The sequence below is a fragment of the Spea bombifrons genome, chromosome 2 (genome assembly GCF_027358695.1).
Source record: "Spea bombifrons isolate aSpeBom1 chromosome 2, aSpeBom1.2.pri, whole genome shotgun sequence".
Classification (NCBI taxonomy): Eukaryota; Metazoa; Chordata; class Amphibia; order Anura; family Pelobatidae; genus Spea; species Spea bombifrons.
The window spans coordinates 13536683-13557261 of record NC_071088.1 but is presented as its reverse complement, the minus strand read 5'-3'; the positions used below and the strand labels follow the sequence as shown (position 1 = coordinate 13557261).

Genomic DNA, 20579 nt, shown 5'->3' with positions numbered 1-20579 from the left:
TATCAACACCCATCGTACAGCACTGTGGGATATGATGGTGCTTTATAAAACAATAAATAATAATAATAATAATTTCCCCCAATTTTTTAAATGCACGCATTAAAAAGACTTTTGCAGCTAGTTCTAAGCAAGTATGTTTTAATGTCAGGACTTTAATTGTTTTTGATAATGATAACATTTAAAGATCTACCATTACAAATTCATTGAAACCATACACATCCAATACAAGATGATTGATACATATACAGGATAGGAAGTATATCAACTTTGCAAATGCATGTTCCAAACAATTTTTTTTTGGAGAATGCCTAAATCATTTTTAAAAGTAGTTAAGTCTTGGGCGTTAGGTTAATGAAAATGTCCAAAGTTTTCTATAAGAAAAGGTTTTTGATGTTATGAATTATATTACGTTTGAATACCTGATTTGTGCCAGCTCCCGTTCTTTGTGCCCAGTGAAACTTTGTGGTGCATGGTTGTATCGGGGGAATCTAAGTAAAGGACGTAAAAATATAAAAAAGGACATTTTCGCCCGTTTGGGATACAGTTTAGCTTGGAAGATTCTATGTTCTGTAAATGATGTGTAAAATGTATCTAACACGTAACTGGTGAAATAATGGCTTCATAGGATTTACTTCCCTACACGCTAAGCTTAAGTCGTCTTTTCAACCAGGCTGGATGACATACTTCTCTCAGAAAGAAATATAATTTTATGGATCTTATTTAGCCTTAAGGGTGTAACGTGACCACTCAAGCACTCTTTAAGAAGCTTTAATCATTCCTGAAAGGTTCTTATGAAGAAGCTGATACTTTAGGTTTGTTTATTCAGACCCACCAGTTGTTAGCCTACAACCATGCTGTGGTTGATTCTTAATAAGAAAATTCTTAAAAGGATTTCCTAAAAAGAAAATGGATATAGACTTATTAGTCCAAGAGAAGAAGAGTAGCTGATGCCCTTTATTGGGTCAACATGGATAAAAATGTGGAAGGTTGCATATGCTTTCAGGACCTCAGAGGTCTTTTCTTCCAGTTTAAAAGGGCTGTAGTTCTGGTCCCAATCAAACAGTATACACACGCATGCTTATAAACAAGAAGTGATGTGACAAACTATATTTAATTCTGAGAGCTAATGGTTCAATGACATGTTGGTGAATCAGTAAACACAGACTAATGGACAGTACCTGCTGGGGTAAAGGTGAAGGACTGGACTGCAAAACAAGAAAGCAAAAGAAACAGTTTGAGTTACAGACTCTGCAGCTAACTGCAGGACACAATGAACAGACCACGTCACAACAATCCATGATGGATGCCATGAATATTAATATGGGGAAAATGACTCTGGTTTGAAGCAGTAGCCAATCAGCAGCGGATGATACATTATAGATGTGCTATAATAATGACAATATGGTGAAAATATCAAAACCTATAGCATCAATGCTGAAAGTACTGTGTATGCAGATGTATTTTAAATTGTGATATTATAAGTAGGACTATATATAAAATGTATGATAAAAAGAGTATGAAAAATAACAAAAATATGCCATTACACGATGGATAAGACAATGGCAGCTGAGTGTGTCTCTATACCTGTACGCACATACAATATACATTATTTGTAGAGTTCAAAATAGTTATATGTTAAAAGGAATAAAATAAATACATATATATATATATATATATATATATATATATATATATATATATATATATATTGCTTAATATTTGAGGGACAGCCATTACATGTGAGTGACAGACAGAACCGATGAAATGAGATCAATGAACCATAATGAATAAACTGTCAAATCCCATATTCCTCTTGGTAATTATTCATTCCAAAAACAAAATAACCTTCTGAGACCCTCATTTTCCATGTTCTCTCTCTTTAGTCATTTCTCAATATGTTCCCTATTGTCTTTAACATTTGTGCGCTTTGCGCCACTATCAGGCACTCAAAGGGTAGGGACTGAATGTCTCTCAAAGCTTGTTCAATGTGAGAAGGGATGCCTCAACATAGTGAGTTGGATCAAGCTTTGAAGTTTCTTTGGTTTGATCTAAAATCTTATCCATTTGATCTTCTTCACTGCAAAGATCTATCAACTCCTGTGGTCCTGAAGAAGCATATCTTTGTGTTGTAACCTACAATCCTAAGTGGAGCCAACAAAGGCTTCGTTACGACATTGATTAACATCTGTACCCGATCTCAGTGGAAAGGATAAAGAGACTTGAAGGTTATGAAAATATAACCATACTGAGAAACCCAAAGGATATTTAAACTGTTCTAGTATGGATTGTTCTGCACACCGAAATCTCTATGCTGTCATAAATATGATTTTTTAATTTATTTTTGTGCTACCACTATCTATGCACCTTATATCCAATACTACAACAAGCAAAAATGTTATGATTAATGAATGAGGACAGGTCTGATTTGACATCTTACCGGCATAATTACTCAGTCCCTTTCTCTTCTTTCTGCGCCAATAAAGCCAAATGCTAAATCCCATTAGAATTACCCAGCAGGCACCTCCAATTCCTGCTATGAAGGCCGGTTGTTTAACAACGTCGGTGATTTGCTCTGTTATGCTGTTGTTGTTTTCGGTGATTACAACCTCATTGCGATTTCCTGTGATACAATTTTTAAATAATTACTTGTGGTTAAAAACAAAACACGAATTACAGTACGAGGTCATGATTTGTGTCTTACCCATAAATTAAATGTGACTCTTTAAAACACTTTTAATTGCATTTTATTCTGTATAATAAAACATAACATTTAAACAATTATTCATACAATTTTATTAAATATTTCTGTATTAAATATTTTTTTTAATTATTCAATATACAGACATAAATAAATAAGATTACATAGTTAATAATGTGCCTGCGCACTAGCATTTACGTGGATGATTATTTTAAGGAAACTAAGCTCAGAAGAAGTAGCAGAAGGTCTATATAGAATTCGTCATAGAAATACAATGTACAGTTCTAGATCGGAAACGTTTAAATAAGGGTTCTACGATCATCTTTAATTTATTGTCATTCTTCTTTTGAAGACCCACTGACCCTTATCGGCTTTTGTCTATTTAGAAGTACATGGTAACACTTATATTTCTGGATATTGAGGAACACTCTGCATCAAAAGCTAAGACATGACGGCTTTAGAGATAAGCTAATAATGATAAGACTATGAATATTTTGTTAACGTGACTTTGTAAGCTTTATGCTAATCAACAGAATCAAAAAGTTCTTATTTTGACACAAATTATGAAAGTTTTAAAGGTGACGTATACCAACGTACAGCTGAATTCCAGCTCCCGACTGGTTGCTCCTTGAAAGGGACATTTCAGCAATCAAATTTAATTGCTGAAATGTAAATTAAATTTAACTTTAATATTTAAAAGAAATGTGGAAGTTTGTACAGCAATGCAAAAGCTCCAGGGGTCTAGAGGGACCACTCACACACATACACGGAAAGCTCTTCCCATATATGGCAGCTGGATAGCTTCTCTGACAGTGATTGGCCAAAACTACAACCAATGGTGGACACCAAAGAGGACGTCTTCAGCGGTTCAGTAATAAATGGATATTAAAGGTCTTACAAAGGTCGACTGCACAATAGGTAGAAAGTTCTACAGATATATTTAAAAATATGATTAATGCCGGTTTATTTTTAAAAAAAGGAATGATGATGTATTTTTTTACTTTGACTCGATGAGAAGTTAATAAATGCTTGTGGTACATGTACTCAGATGTGGCATGCCACAGGTACGCTTGTATTACAAACCCTTCTACAGCAGGTGTTACTGAAACAATGCTGTCAGTTCAACTAATTAGAACAAAGGCAATGGAAGTGGATGACCCGTAACGCTCCATTGTTTCTGGAGACAAAGATATAATCATATATAATCCGTTCTTCCTACTGGAGACTAATGAGGAATAAAACTAATTTGTTGAAGCAAGAATTAATTAGACACATCAGAACTGACTTCGGTTATTATTACCGTGAAAGTTTCCCAGTGTTAATGCCCTGTTTAAATCAGTTGCTTTAGTGGGTACGAAAACCTAAATAATTGGGGTTGTGTTTTAGAACACTAGATGAAATCCAATTTTATTGTAAAATGAAATATGTAGAAAAGAAGTGAAAGCAGGTCATGGCAGATCATTCTCAATAAAGTATCAATTTATGTAAACCAGATGGTACAGTTCATTAAGTAGACCAGTAATAGAAAAATGACCCGACTACAGAAGTAGTATTAATATTAATTATTCATTTGGAATTACTCACAATAATTGTGGAAGATTCCATCATAATAAGGACCAACAACCAAAAAAATAATAATTGAATATGTTTTCAAACAGCCCAAAGCAATGCATGATATAATAGTAGTCCTGGGTTTTATAGGGTAGTCCTGACAACTGCTGGTTGTCCTGATTCTTGGGAGTGTTGGTAGACGGGGAGGGCTGGTAACGTTCGGCAATAAAGCAGCCCACCGAGCAATGTGGCTTGGTTATTATGGCTATTGGTCTATCCACCTAGTGGATACATCTGGAACTGCAAGTACTGTATAGAAAGCTTCAGACTTTTTTATTTTAAGATAATTTTTCTACTCTCCACATGCAGTAAAAAAAATGTGTTTCACTTCTTTTGACTTTAAATTATAATTCCTTTTATTTGCTTGAACAATGTATGCACTGCAGATTAACTACCGATCCTAAAGGCACAAATCTTGGTTGTTTATAATATTTTTGAAAACAGTAGTTGCAATATTTTTCTACAAAATAATAGAATGAGTTCAGGAGGACTTCATTTAAATAAAAAGAGTAAACAAAAAAAGCTTTCTGTATGCAATGTGACCCCTAGGAACTATTCCTCCTACTGCAAAGCCCAGCACAATTAATGAATAAAAGGCTAAAAAAAAATCTAATTTTTTTAATTACTTTCTATGTAGAAGAGTACTAATGATATGAAATAAGGTGCCATAAATGATTATTGAGGCAGAGAACTGGGATCATTAAAAATAACAATTAGTTGCCATCTTGAGCATAATATGTAAAAAAGGCAGCTTCTAAGGGCCACTGGTCTTTTATGTTCAATATTTGAATTCTCTTTGGTGCTGGTTTTTGTGGAACCATTCCCTCACCCTCCCCCCATCAGTGGGTCTGCTGTGATTAGCACCATAAAAGAAAAAAGAGAGATTATATTGTTTAATATATTTAAGAATCTGTTTTTTCCAACAGCATGTAGCAACAACACTGATATGTGGGTTTTAATGGGATTCTTCATTATTATTTAGTATATTGTTCAGACAGAGAACAAAAATACATATTCGGGGTAGAATATGTCTTCGATCATTCGTATACACAGCTGTTAATTGCAAATCAGTATAATCATGGGCTCTCTATTTATACAATTTTTTTTAATACATTTTATTATTCATCATTTTTTTTCCTGTTCAACGTTATTTTATTTTCCCATGGATTTCCTTCCTTTCTGTTTGTTTGTTAACTGTTCCCATGTTTCAGTGTGATTTACGGACACCCTGCTAAGACATAGGGACTGGAAAAAGAATATATATCATCAAAAAATATGGTGCCCTGGGGGCATTTCAAGTGCTCCAGGACCACAGTGTGACCAAAGTAAACATTAATGAATTGCAATTCACCTAATCAAAATGCATTGATTTAGTTATGGATACAGAAAACTCAGCACGCTCCTTCTACTATCCTCAAGTGCTGCGTTTTCTAAAGCCCATTTGTCTAACCCTATGTATCCAACAGAATTACATGTGCATAAATCACATAAAATATATTTATGTCACACGTCTGTTAGCATTACAAGCCTACACATCGTTACAATGGTCAATGACTTTCAACTACAAACACCTAAGCAGGAACACTCACCTATAAGTATGTGCTGAGGATCACTTTTTACTCCGACACCCGCGCTAGTGCTTGCGGCAACTTCGACGCGGTACTGAATACCAGGATACAGTCCGCCAATCACCACGGAACGAATTGCCGAATCTACAGTCTTGTTGATGTGAAATCGGGTCTCGTTACCGAGGCACCAGATCTGATGTGAACAATAATAAAAAAATAAACACAATATGATCGAAACGAATTGAAAGGGATTCCATGAGATCATTTATGACAGAATCCATCGGATATTAAAATACCTTATAATATGTTGCTTAGAAGTTATTATTCTTATCTTAACTATTTTAGGATATTTTTGTTTGTAATAATTTTACTATTTCCCAACTATGTTAACCGATAGGTCAATACTTTTTTCCCACATAACCTTTGAGACATCAAATTACCCCAAGAGCAATTACAGTATATACTATGTACATGTCGCTTGCGATATCTATTTGTATTCTAAACAGTATTTACTGCTTACTAGTGATTCGGAGAAGTTAACGATATGCTAATCTGCTTTAAATCTAATATATTAGCAAAATAGCCATGCCAGTAGTATCAAGATTAATTTATGGAAACTGTAAGTATTGACAGAGGTGAAGGCGAGGTTAATATCTGCATGGTGGTTAATAAATCTTGATGCAGTATTGATCCCACCAAATAAATATATTCGTAATCAACGTGTAGTTTCAGAACCTTTGTTTGAGCGGTAGTCATGATAAGATCCTTAAATATACTGATTTTATTTATTTCATTTTGCAAATAGTATACATTAAATTAAAAATGCATAGCCAATCATTTAAAATAAATAGTTGGTATTAGGTTCATTACTGCTGGGGTTAATTTGCGAGATGTGTATTGCTTTCCATGCAACATGATGAAAAAGAATTACCTTATAATCCTGAATTATTCCATTCTGGTGATCGGGAGGAGGAGGATCCCAAGAGACGCTAATACTTGTGCTATTACTGCTCCCCACCGTCAGAACCGTAACAGACTGTGGTGGAGCACTTGGGGCTATAGCAGGTAAACAAGGAGAAAAAAAGGAAAGAAACATTAATCCTCCAGCCGAAGCTTCATTTTACCCGCCTAATGTATATCTAGACAGGCAGAACACCGAGTGTATGTTCCCTGCAGACCTAAATATGCAAACATGGCAAGGTACTGATTTTGAAATATTAGCCGTTGTGTTAACATCTGTTTAATAAAGAGGTAACATTTCATATTTGTTCTTCAGCAAAATAAACACCCGTGCTTATTACAGTGTATGCATTTTTATTTGGATTTGCCCTTTTGTTGTTTACAGACACAGGATCCAATTGATGGACCCCTTTGATCCAGAGAGAAATCAGACTGCTGGTATAGAGTCAGAAGGAATTATTTTTTCATTTTTTTATGTTTCAATTGTAGATCACTAAGGGCAATTGAAAGTTGAGAGAATTGTGTTGAGCTCGGTATAGGTATATTATACATTTACAGATATGTGTGTACATATTATTTTTAACACTCTGTTAAGCAAATATAATAACAAAAATGATGTAGATATTAATAAGACAACAGTCGCTCATTTGAGTATACATGTATATTCTGTAAGTTACAATATTAATATTTTTTATTTTACAAATACTAGATAGAACGATAGATAACATATAGATAAACAGACAGAGAGACAAGCTAGACAGACAGACAGATAGATCATTTTTGTAAGGTTTTAAGCAGGGACCTCTTTTCTCACAGAAAATGCATCAGTGTAGTAGGAAAATGTTTTCTGCTTTGCCTGCATTATCATGTTAAATAGCCAAAGCCAGTACCTAATCAAGTTCGGTAAATCTAATCAATATCCAATTCACACAACATGTAAAGTGATGACAAAAATACGTATTGATTTTTTTTCCACGAATCCTTAGTATTTTTGCGTGCTCCCACGGCAACATTGATCCAATAAAACAAAGAAATCCAAAAGAGCAGCGCTAAAAACATTACACAGAGGATGTAGACACTGGCTAAGCTTCCTATAATTGTGACATTAGTTTAGGAAGTTGTTCTATAATACAATGTCTTGTAGTAATCCCACAACTAGTCACGATGTTATGAAAGTCATCTACATTAACACTGACACCCATAGCTGGGCTATTATCAAATCTCGCATGGTGATTTTCACATGTTGTCAAGGCATGGAACTAGTTGGTCTCGGCCTGGAACTAGTTGGTCTCCGTGTTCCATTGATACACAGGGGTATAATCCCGCAGTCAGTGGTACCTGCTATTCTGATGGAGCAGACCAAATGACAGAAATAAGTGCAGATTCTAAAAAATTACTCCTCAAGACTAAAGTTATTACCCCCAAACCCCACCTTGACTTAATAATAGAGGAAAACAAATCCTATGAATATGCTGCTTATTTGGCAAAATTGCGCATCTGGATAGTTAAATTTTTCCTTTCTCATAAATGACTTATTTCTAAAAAGAAGCTAATTACTGAATGATCTGGGGACACAAGAACTATGTGATCTATTGATCTGTTGTGTTAGATACCCATCACCCTTACAGAGTCCTTGATTCTGGTGATGGCATACCTGGAGACTCCAGATATCATATATATATGTATTTATCTATTTCTCTCTCTCTTTCATATAAATATATAAACAAACAGGTAAAGCTCACATTTCTTCCTTTCTTCTCTCTGGTATGTGACCTCATGTAAGTTCTAAATTGCGGTTCTGTAACACAAGCAGCTGTTCTAATGTATACATCTCCTGTTTCAATACGGAGTGTGTGGATGGGATCCGTGTGCAAGGGGATAAAACATTTTATTCATCATATCTAAGCTCTAGCATTGACCTATGGATTTCCTCAAATAAATGTTTTTTATCAACATTTTCTATGCACTTGCTCAATTTTCCTCTTTCATCAGCTTTATAATTCCACTTCAAGTACTCATATTCTGAAAGACTGAAGTGATTACCAGACATTTAATTACACACCTGCGCAATTTCTATAAGAAGCAAAAAAGGACAGATGCCTGGAGTATATACTTGGCTATATATATATATATATATATATAGACCCAAAATTGTAGCACTCGTTAATGTGTGAGATATTCTGCCACAATCTTCCAACACGGAAGCTTAGCCAAAGGGAAAGACATCAAAAGGGTGAGAACAGCAGAATATTTATCATGTCACTTTTTTTTGCCAAGAAACCAGCGAAAAATGTTATAGAAAAAAAGGCCAATTTTATCAAGCTGTGGATCAACAGGTGTCAGACTTTGTGTGTGCTGTGAAAGATTTAATAACGTTATACAAATTTTTTATTTGAGAACTAAAAAAAAAAGAAAAAAAAAACAATTGGAATTTTCTTTTTGACCGCTGTATTATAACAGAGATACGAAAGTACTGAAAGGGTGGAAAGGGCCAGCTTTTTGAGTGCTGCTTTAGAAAAAATTTCCACAAAAATAAATCCTTATTAAATCTGAGACATATATACAAACAGCGAGAGGAACTACTAACGACATTCGCCTGGACTGGGGCTGGAGGAATGACCATCTGCCCACCATGCCCGACAGGCCACCTTGTGGCGCTCAACTGCAGAGCGTGGTGAAGTAGCCATGATGGAGGTCTGTGTTTACAACAATACAGACCTCCATTCATATTTACAGCTCAGTCAGGGCAGATCAGAGAAACTGACCCATGATCCCATCTGTCTATAAAGGGGGGACTGTGGGGCAGCTACCCAGGACAGCTGGGCTTGGAGGGACTTGGGAGGCATGCTAATTTGTTCCACATGGTGTTCTCACTCTTATGCAGGAATAAATGTTCGTTACCGTTGGTTACAATCCTCATATAAATTGGATGTTTGTCAAAAATAAATACATATGTTCCCGATGGCAGAATTCTTTGATGTATATCGTAGGTGTGATAAATAAAATGCATGTCTGACAACCGTAAACATAAATCTTGTAGCAGATGAAATAAAACAGACTATCGACTGGTCAAAAAAAACAAAAAACAAGCAGATGAAAGGCCAAGGTAACCTGGAAAAAATAAACCAGCACAGACCTCATCTGAACTCAGTTTCTTTTGGACCCTCATATTAATTTATCTATTATTTATACAACAGCTTAAAAATGTCACAGAAGATATTTAGAAAATATGCCACGAAAAAGCCCTCTCTGGGGGTTTTAAATCTTTTCGCGAGCTCAACAGGAAATATACATTAAACCACTTGTCTCGGGGATGCAGCAGTTATTAAATAGGTCCCATTGGAAAAGGCCATTTTTTAAAACCTTTTCTCATTTCCCTTGTTGGCGGTTTGTGGAGACACCAGGCCCGATAGCTGACAGGTCAATTATTCCAGCACTGAGCTTCCTTCCACAGATGTTGAAGGACCCAAATTGCTGCTCATCTTTCTCCTACGCGGGGAAAGTGAATGCCATTCGTTACGTTCACAAGGCCAAAGAGGTGGGAGATGAATGCCAAGTATATGGTGACAAATGTCTGCTCCAGATAAAAAGTCTAACTCTGGAGAAATTAATTTTTGGATGGTGGCCTTTGAAGTAGCATTCTAATATAAAAAATAATCCAAAGATGGCGGCCTCTCTTTGGAATGTGTCAGCTATCTCTGATGTGTTCATATCGTACTTGTTTTTTTTAATTTGAGGCCATTTTGAGGGGGGGGTTTGCGATTGCTTTTTTTTATTTGACCGGATAGAAACGTCGACAGCTCCTGGTGAGCTATTATCTGCTAGTGTGTTTTGGCACGGTATAAACACTGCTTGATACAGCACATCTATATACTGTTTTACCAAAAAGCATTAAAAATATACTAAAAACAAATATAAGTCTGAACTGATCTAGGTAATGTATAACAATCGCTTCACGCATTTATCCCACCTGTATTAGTTATAACCTGAATTAAGTAAATTCACTTAGTGGCTAGAATGGGTATTGTTTTTGTACCGTTGTTAATTTGGGGATAAATATACATTTTTTATTATGTTTGTTGATTAACTAATAATGGTCGATTTTCACCTTCTGTAACTAACACTGGCTCCTATTATGCTCAGCCAGGCCACTTGCCGGCAAACGATGATGGAAATGTTAGTCTGCCACATTTGTAGCGTTACCTTACCTTGTGCTTGACTCAAAGACTTCAGTAGGCATTCTCATACATGGCTGAGCATGATGGGAGCTGTTGTGCGCACACAAAGTACCGTAGGGAAAAGGAGAAATCTAGATCCAAAATCATGTCAATCCTTTGAGGTTATAAAAGAGGATTTGTGGGAGTCTTCCTAATAGCCTTGTTTAGACTTTTATTGCCAATGGTTGCCGAGTCCAATAGCACAGCAGCAGATTGGCAGCAATTTATTCCTGCTAGCCTAAGCATTTATTTCCTAATTATATTGTTTCTTTATAAATTAATTAAATTAATTAGGCTAATGTTGTCTTTTGCTGCTAAATGTCCTTACTATACAAAATGAATTGTAGCTCGTGACAGCTGGAGCATTGTATACAAATGGGTCTTCAAATTTAGGGAGTTAAATGTGAATAGGTGGATTATCCTATGCCTGATGAGGCTTCATTTTAATGATGTGTGAAGTGCAATTATGTTTATCGTCCTATTACAGGTAATAATACATTTAACAGGCTACGGTAGTTGCTGACCATTCTATAAGGATCCTGATTAATATAGTTCCGAGAGCCAGGGGAAATGTCCCAATGGCATTTTTTTTTCCCAATCATAAATTTTAACTAGGTGCCTAGTAGCTAGGTACATTGGAATTGATGTGACTATTTAGATACAGTCGTGGAAGCCATGAATAACGTTTTATGGGGGTTTCCCACAAACATTTATATAAGATCGACATAGAAGATAAATATTTATTTTGGGGAATATAAGCAAAGAAGCTTTGGGATGGCCTCACAACTTATTTCTTAGGGATAAAGCCACCACTGACAAGGAGAACATTCTGAAATGAGACTGGACGGAAATTTTATATGTTTTATGTGTTTTCTTGTATCCAGGGGGTCTATTTACTAAGAGGAGAGCTGGCAGGTGAGATTGCAGAAGAGTTGTGGCTTCAGCTTCTTGACCCCATGTTATATTATGAAGACCCATCCTCAATGAGCTTCTCCTGCAGGATGGTCTTGGCTGGCACAATTAATTGTTGCAAAAAGGTGTCCTATTTTTGATTAGCTCATATTATCATCATTTCTGCTTGAAAAACACATACTTTTATGATGCACCCGTGCCACTTTGTTAAACATGTAACCTTTTTTTCACATTGGCAGTGTAAAGTAAGAGGTGACATCCAGATGTATGCGCGGGTACATGCTGCTCTGTTAGCTGCTACTACTATCATAGTCATATATTTGTTTCCTATTAAGGGGTAACGTTTGCCTCCCACCAGGAAACCCCTCTACTGAGCTGACAAATGTAGGCATTGGGGAGGGGTAAGAAGTAATTGGGGTGGGAGAGGGGGGGGGAGGTGGGGAGGATATTTTGCCCCTCTTGAAAAAATAAATCTTGCAGACGCTCATGCTGGTGACCTCCTGAAAAGATCACCTTAGAGGGAGCATTCTCGGCAACTCACTTTGGTGACTTTTTAAATAAAGAATTTAAAATTCCAAAACACATATTTTAATCAGGACCAAATATAACTATAAAAGATAGGAAAAGTACATATTTTTTTGCTATAAATACAAAATCGTCAAATTCTGAAAACTGAGAGATTTCATTTTTCTACGAGTTATGATGACATTTGACAGTTGACAGAATTATTTATCACTGACTCCAGTTGGCAATGGCATAAGGTAGGGTAGCTAAAGGTTACAATAATCCGAATTACAGATCAAGACGTGGGATTTTCACATAACTTGAGGCCAAAAAAATATATACAGCTTGGCCAATATTGCAGGTTTCGCAACACATGCTGTACCCTTTAATGTATGAAATTGCAGCTAGACTAGCTGTATCGCGAGGCTATAAATGCCAGTTCTTGAGCACTTCATAGAAAAGCTAAAGCTACATATTTTCCTTAACTTTTTTCAAGTGAAGTTTACCAGGGAATTGAAAAAAATGGGAATAAAGAGAAGAAAAGGTCAACTTGATAAAGGAGACACTAGTAACTCCTTCATGGAATTTCATCAGAACGTGCCAAAATAATTGTAGCATATACCCAAGTTGTACAAAATATGAATATGCCATTGACAGTAATATATGTTCTTAATTTTGTTTTAATCATTGAATTCTATATAGCGGGTAGTACCCATGAGACGGATGCAAAACTCATTATATAAATGGGATACAGAACATCTGGTCCTTAGGATGGAGATACACTATAGCTTTGTGATGCTGCTAACATTTTGATTAAAACTCTGGAAGCCCTGCAATGCTTGGAAACCAAGATGGACACCTCTGGTCCAAAGCTTTACTGACCTTCTTCTGTAGTCCGTGCCGACTTCGGCTCACTGTCCATCCCTTGGAATTCATTGAAATAAGGTCGGACCTTAATCTCATAAGCAACTCCTTTTTTCAGGTTGGCTATTACAGCTGTGCGCTCAGCCGGCACTTTGACTTCTAAGTTCTGCCATACAGATGGAGTTTGCGGACCTGATGTTTGTCGGTACATTACCCTGTATCCTTGGATGAACTGAGACTGACGGTCAACCTGAAAAGTAAATTACGTTAAGCATCATTAGGACGAACCTTATTAATTATAGTGAAAAATTGAAGTTAAAGTGAAAAGGAGATTCTTCTTCAATATAAATACATCTTGACTGGAAGAAATAAAAATAGAGTGCTTTGCTGTAAGCAATAAATTGCCGTATATTGCGACTAAACCCCCAGTAATGTGTTTTAAATTCTATTAATTCTATTAATAGTACTTAAAGGATGTGTGATGGTATGCTGTTTTATATACTAACATATTCCATATTATAAGTATTAAAGACATTTTTAGATGGTACAAGAAATAAAGTACGAGAAAACAAAACTGAAGAAGTCGTTTTTTTTATATACTCTTCAAACTGGGCGCACCGGGTATGAACGTTTAATATAAACTTTTATTTTTATAAATAAAGCGTCTGTTTTCAATTTTGTGAGGTGTAGATACTTGACTAAATTCATTCCGAACTGAATTTTGCGGTGAGTTACAATTTAAGTAAAAGGCAATATTTTAAAAAGCCATCTGTTAGAGATTTTTTTTTTTACAACATACGAGATTTTTGAATAAACAAAAGTAGTTTATATAGCTTTTACTATCGAACGTAGCTATGAAAAGCAAATGACTAAATGACTAGTATATAGCAAAGCAGTCAACAGCCTACATGTTTATGGAAAAGGCAGTCATTCATCTATCCACCCATCCATCCACCCATCCATCCATCCACCCATCCATCCATCCACCCATCTATCCACCTATCCATCCACCCATCTATCCACCTATCCATCCACCCATCTATCCACCCATCCATCCACCCATCTATCCATCCACCCATCTATCCACCCATCCATCCACCCATCTATCCACCCATCCATCCACCCATCTATCCACCTATCCATCCACCCATCTATCCACCCATCCATCCACCCATCTATCCACCCATCCATCCACCCATCTATCCACCCATCCATCCACCCATCTATCCACCTATCCATCCACCCATCTATCCACCCATCCACCCACCCATCTATCTATCTATCCATCCATCTATCCATCCACATATCCATCCACCCATCTATCCACCCATCCATCCATCTATCCACCTTTCTATCTATCTATCTATCTATCTATCTATCTATCTATCTATCTATCTATCTATCTATCTATCTATCTATCCACCTATCTATCTATCTATCTATCCATCCATCCATCCATTTCTGTTGTTAATTGTTAACTGACATTTTTCTTAGTAACTTTAAATATGTTGATCACGAAACAGGATTATGACGTCGGTCCTAAATAACAAAGCATTCACATTTTGTTAGATGAACAAAGGCCGGAGAAGCGGAAGAATTTTGAAGTATTTCTGCTTTTTAGGATTTAAAAGGAAGTCATCCCTACACATGGATAATGAAGAGTTAAAGGCGGTATAAGGCTTTCTGTTTGAAAATAACAAGCCACTTGAGACTCATTAGAGCTTTGGAATCATTGCCACAAAAGGTAGCTCGGAGGATGATATGTGCATGTGAGGTTCTTTTTGTTCACATCCAAGCCTACTTGAGACCAGAGCTCACCTGCCAGAGAAGAATCATCTTTAACAAGAAACGTGATGAGGAAAATGCGGAATTACACTTACAGTCACACTTCTAAGTTTTTTTTTAAGGTACAAAGTCAATCATTTTTAAGCCTTAGGAAGCAATTCATTGCAAATCATTGTCATCTGTTGACTTAGCATTTTAAACTGGATTTTGAAATAAACAAAACAAGGAATACCCATGAGATAAATGTCATTACATCTATATAGCTGTCCTACTTAAAATGACTTGACATAGCACGGCTAAAAAACTAACAACACAGTGTTTTAAATCTTGCTTGGATAAAATCATTAAAATTACTTATTCAGTTATGGTTATGCATATGTAGTCAGCATGATGGAATTTCCATATTACCTAATAGTTACCTAATATTACCTAATACCTAATATCTAATATTACCTAATGTTTTACATTTTGAAAGCATATTTTTAAAATAAAAAAATCAATATATCATGTATTTTATAGCCACGTATGCATTAATAATAACTATTATTATTATTATTACTATTATTATTTAGCATCATCATATTAAACAGCAGTGTATGTGCGTTAAGGAAGTGCTGTGGTTCTAAATGCTAAGTTTGGAACATCTAGAACCTGCAGACAAAAAACACATTGGTTGCCATAGTGCTTGCTCTATAATGAGCACTTTGTTTCAGAAATGCTCTCGATTCTGAATTGATAAATATGGCCCAAGGTGTTCCACCCCGATGGTAGATCAGTCGGTGTAGGAAAACAACATAAGATTAACTTTCAACAGAGTTCTTTTTTTGTAACACCCACATTTCTGAATGCTCGCAGATTGATGCTCAGATATAGATATAACTCATAAAAATGGCCTTGTAATACCGATAGAAACAAGCTGTGTTTGTAGGAGGAACATTAAACAGATGTTTCTCAGGGACTCTATAAATCAGGGGAAATTGTTCATATTCATGCTTGTTTAATTAAATGTTTTATGGACAAATATTTTTTTTTTCAATATGCCTAATCTAACTTACTTTACCAAGAATGCCCAAGAATGCTTTTATTTTTGTATTTTTGGGGTAACAATGTTTTTATTTGTTTTATTTGCAATTCTACAGTTGGAGTGGACTCTTTCCGCCATGACCTGATTCTATGTCCCATCTATTGGTTTTCTAATCAGTCATTCTGATAAATGTGTTCTAGACTAACGTGGATAGACGACACGGAACATGTTGTCTGCCAAATGTGTTTTGTGTCGCTGTATTAACGGTTGTTTGTCTGGGTTTGACCTCAGACCTGAAGATGCCTGCTCTCCACTTACTGCACCTCTCTGCTTTTTGGATTTAGGTACCGTATCAAATGCTTAACAATACCAGGGCAATAGACTTCTACGAGAGAGAATTAGTTTTAGGTCTGCAGCCACAGATGTCTTTGTAAATGCTTTTGTAACGACTTCTTTAGCTTGAAATACTATATTTTTTATGATAATGCTCATCATAAAAAAAGTGTGAAAATTCTACAGCCGTGGGTATTTTTGTGTAAGGAATCCATACCACAAATGGAGTAATATATTCAGAGATTTTGCTTTAACGATATATCTTCTGCTCACTCTTGTCTGGAAGACACTGTTTTAATTGCCCCTGGTATTTTTAGCATACGAAAGTCCTTACTGGAGAAAATCCTGAATGATCAGGTCCTTATAAGTAGGTAGTATTTTTTTTTTTTATGGATCTATAACTTAACTCTGTCAGTCCCATTGGCTTCATGTACGTACTAGAACTGTATTTTGATGTTACCCTTTTATAATGTGAATCAGACTAAAAAAATGTAAATGGGCGCAGGAAGTAAAAATGGTCAATAAGGAAAACTATTACTTATTGTTATATCTGATTGATTTTTTGTTGTTGTTGTTTTTTTACGCATGCTCCTATTTCAGCCAAAATTAAAGGAAAAAAAAAAACAACCTAGGTCATTTTTCAAAAGGCTACAGTACAAACATTTTTTATTATTTTTTTTAAGTATGCTTATCAAGATAATGGTAATTTTACAGAAAATATCTATTTTTTTCAAAAGTAGTCCATGAATAAACTAGCAATATCAGATAATCTAATGGAGTAACATTTTTTTCCCATCCAATTCCTATTTATTTAAACATAGTGAAAATAATATTATAATTAGCTGTTAGTTTGCCTTACCGTCCAGGTGACCTGAATGGTAGTTGGTGTTAACACAACAGGGCTGTGCAAGCGAACAATAACATCTCCCAGCTCCTTCTGAACCTGCCGATGGTCTACTCCTTGCACAGGTGGGCTTATATCTGGCGAAACAAAAGATTTAACACCAAACTTAAGAACTTTGCACTTTGCACTAATTTAATTAATCTAGTACAGGGTCCAAGTTTAAAGAGTTGTTGAGAGTTGTTGCCAGTGCTGTTGAATGTGAGTGAGTGTAAATGAATGGCAATTTTAATGTTAATGTTAGTTTTTTACCTTTACTTGTGCAACAACGCTGCCATCTATGCTGGTATTCTATAAATAAGTATAGTGGCTCGTATTCACTAAACCCGACCCAAACTTTGAAATATTGCTCATTTTTAAAGACCATCTTAGAACTTGTATTTTCTGTATATACTTTAAGTTCTGAGGCTGATGAAGGTGAAGTGTTGGGTAAGAGGCAGGTGCAGGATTTGACGTGGTGTAAGAAGTCTAGTACTAAACGCTGTAGCAAAGTAGTCTTTATGAAGACATTGCTTTTCTTGGAAGACATTTAAAATATGTAAAAAAAAAAAAAAAGCATTTTTTGGACAGACTGGACCCAACGTAGTGTAGAAAAATGGATGTACTTAAGTTTTGCAACATAAAAAGACTGATTATTGACATAACACATGGAAGTCATTTTACAAGAATACATAAAAAATACTAATTGCAAAAATCCTCAGAAACTTGTAACTGCGGAAGACGACTTAAGCATTTTAATGTTCTATAGTAAAAGTCTTTTCATTCAACAATTATTCATGTTCAAAGTGTAATTTGCACAAAAACAGAACCCGGTACACCTGCATTCAGTTCAGGAGCTACTTGTACTAGTGAAGGATCTCTTATATGCTCAAACACTTTTAATTACCAAAATTGCTCAATCGTGACCTGGCTCTTGTCTGTGTTATCAGACAACTGGCACCTTGATTAAGCGCCCTAATAAATAATGATGGGTAATATTGTAAATGACAAACAAGAATTTTCTGAGAAAATTAGTTTAGGTACTTAAAAGTTGCCTGCTTCAGGTGATTATTCTATTTTAATTAATTGAATAATCAATGAACGGTAGCATTAAAGGGGACGCTAACTCTGGAAGAATTAAGTCTGCTTTTATTATTCTTTAGTAATTACTGACTGTAACTCAAGAAAAAGTTATAAAAATTCAGTTTAAGGTGGCTTTGGATTTGCCAACTAGTTGGGAAGAGTAGAGCCTGAATGTCAGTTTGTAGATACAATCTAGGCAGCTTGCCATGCCAATTGAGTGGTAAGTAAGCAAACACTTAACATTTATGTGTTGTGGACCAACCACACAATAAAATACTCTTATCTACTATCAATGATCTCCATGACTGTTCCTCCTACTATCTCATGGAATTCCTTGCCATACCCATTCCTTCCTCCAATCTTTTTCCACCAGTGTTACTCACCAATTAAGAAAAACATAATTTATCCCCCTAAAAGTTACCTGACGAAGACACTGCTGTCCAGATCTGCTTTTACCAGGTACCTACTACCCCCAGAGGCACAGTCATCTCCTTGTCTACTTGATCTTCCCTTTTCTCTAAATAGTCCCTTCATATCCTGGCTCAATCATTACCTACCATCTTGTAGACTATCCATTTCTAAAGATAACCAACATCTGGCCACTTATTGCTTCACAATCCACATAGTGAATAGTTGCAACATTTAATAAAGATATAACTGCTAATATTACTTTTTCTTTTCCAGACATTTTTGACAATATTTATCAACAAAAACCACAGATTATTACTCGCATTTTGTTATTTCAGCAAAGGAGCCATGCACTTTAACAAAGCAAAGTTACCTTGTGTCCTGACTGGATCTGACATTGGACTTGGATCGCTTAGGCCTTCGGCGTTGATAGCCCTCACCATAAAGAGATATATTGTGTTTGGCCGAAGTCCTTTCACAGTATGTAGCGTGGTCTTTACATGATTCGCTACAGTTTGCCAACTATTGCTAACAGACTGACTGCAAGAAATGAAACGCAAACAGTTTTAATTATTTAATGGAAAAACATTCACGCACAACAGATTTTGGAATTTCATGGTCAAAGGGACATATTGGGATTGAAAAATATGTTTGTTTTCAAATGTATTATTTAATAGGCTAATATTACTATTTATTTGATGGCATGTATAGTCAAAATTAAACAATCTGGATGTCAAGGGCTAGAGTTGGGGTGATTTGTCCTATATTAGTGGCATTTTAACCTTAAGAAATGTAGTTTTATCTCATGAGGAATTCATTGACGATAGGAACTTGTTGCTATTGTAACACCCTTTCTAAAAGAACATCTGTTTTATTTCGTGAAGTCTTCTTTAATGCCTCTGAAAGGTGACTGTTCTAATGTTAAACATATTGAAATATTGTCTGATTTAAGATTTATCTCCATCTGAATATTAAAAGAAGAAAACTATATCTGGTGAGGGAAGACAAAAGACAGAGCATGTATCCAGAACTTGGAAAGAGAGGACAACAGGGACCATTTACAGACCACCCTTGGTGGGTTGACATTGGGACATTTTAGTGACCCGCTGGCTGTGTAATGTAACCAACACCTTTGTAAAGATGAAAACTTGTTCAAAACATGTTAGGTAGAGGCTACAGCCTTCTTATTACTGTATAAACACAAATATTGCTCAGTAACATAAATCACAAGAATAACTCCCATGAAACATATGTCTTACCTAAACGCCTCGATTATATAGGAAGTTGCGGGCAGGAGCCCCGGCGTTCCTGGCTGCCATGACAGAGTAACACTATTTTTTGTTACATCGGTAACCTGAGGCTTTGATGGTGGTCCTGGTAGGTCATTTAGATCATAATTCTTGCTGACAACCGCTCCACCAGATTCTGTTATTGATAAAAGGAAACCATTACTAATGGGGTCGGCCATATTGATATAGAATTTTCTGTAAAATATTTTACAATTGTTTACCTGTTACTTCCAAAAGTGAACTCCATGTTGTCTCTCCACTTGAACTTGTTGCCACGCAAGTATACGTTCCAGTGTCTGTAGTCTACATGAAAACACAAAGGTCTAATTAAAAAGTCCATTTAATAATGATTCTGATACCATTATTAAAAAAAAGACTGAAATGAAGTTATGTCAGGGTAGATCTTGGCAAAGAGGACGCCTATAGTGAAGGCCATTTTCCAC

General features: G+C 35.8%; 1 protein-coding gene across 2 annotated transcripts in view; it reads right to left on the bottom strand.

Annotated features, from left to right (window-relative positions):
- Positions 1 to 20579, bottom strand: part of ROBO2 (roundabout guidance receptor 2) — a 422548-nt gene that overhangs the window by 26931 nt on the left and 375038 nt on the right. For both annotated transcript variants that reach the window (XM_053456882.1, XM_053456883.1), the window contains exons 11-19: positions 20358 to 20439; positions 20107 to 20272; positions 19221 to 19387; positions 17336 to 17457; positions 13353 to 13584; positions 6809 to 6933; positions 5899 to 6070; positions 2438 to 2620; positions 1179 to 1205 (exon numbers count right to left, since the gene is read on the bottom strand). In XM_053456882.1, the coding sequence (XP_053312857.1) occupies positions 1179 to 1205; positions 2438 to 2620; positions 5899 to 6070; positions 6809 to 6933; positions 13353 to 13584; positions 17336 to 17457; positions 19221 to 19387; positions 20107 to 20272; positions 20358 to 20439 (1276 nt within the window). The remainder of the gene's footprint in view (positions 1 to 1178; positions 1206 to 2437; positions 2621 to 5898; positions 6071 to 6808; positions 6934 to 13352; positions 13585 to 17335; positions 17458 to 19220; positions 19388 to 20106; positions 20273 to 20357; positions 20440 to 20579) is intronic.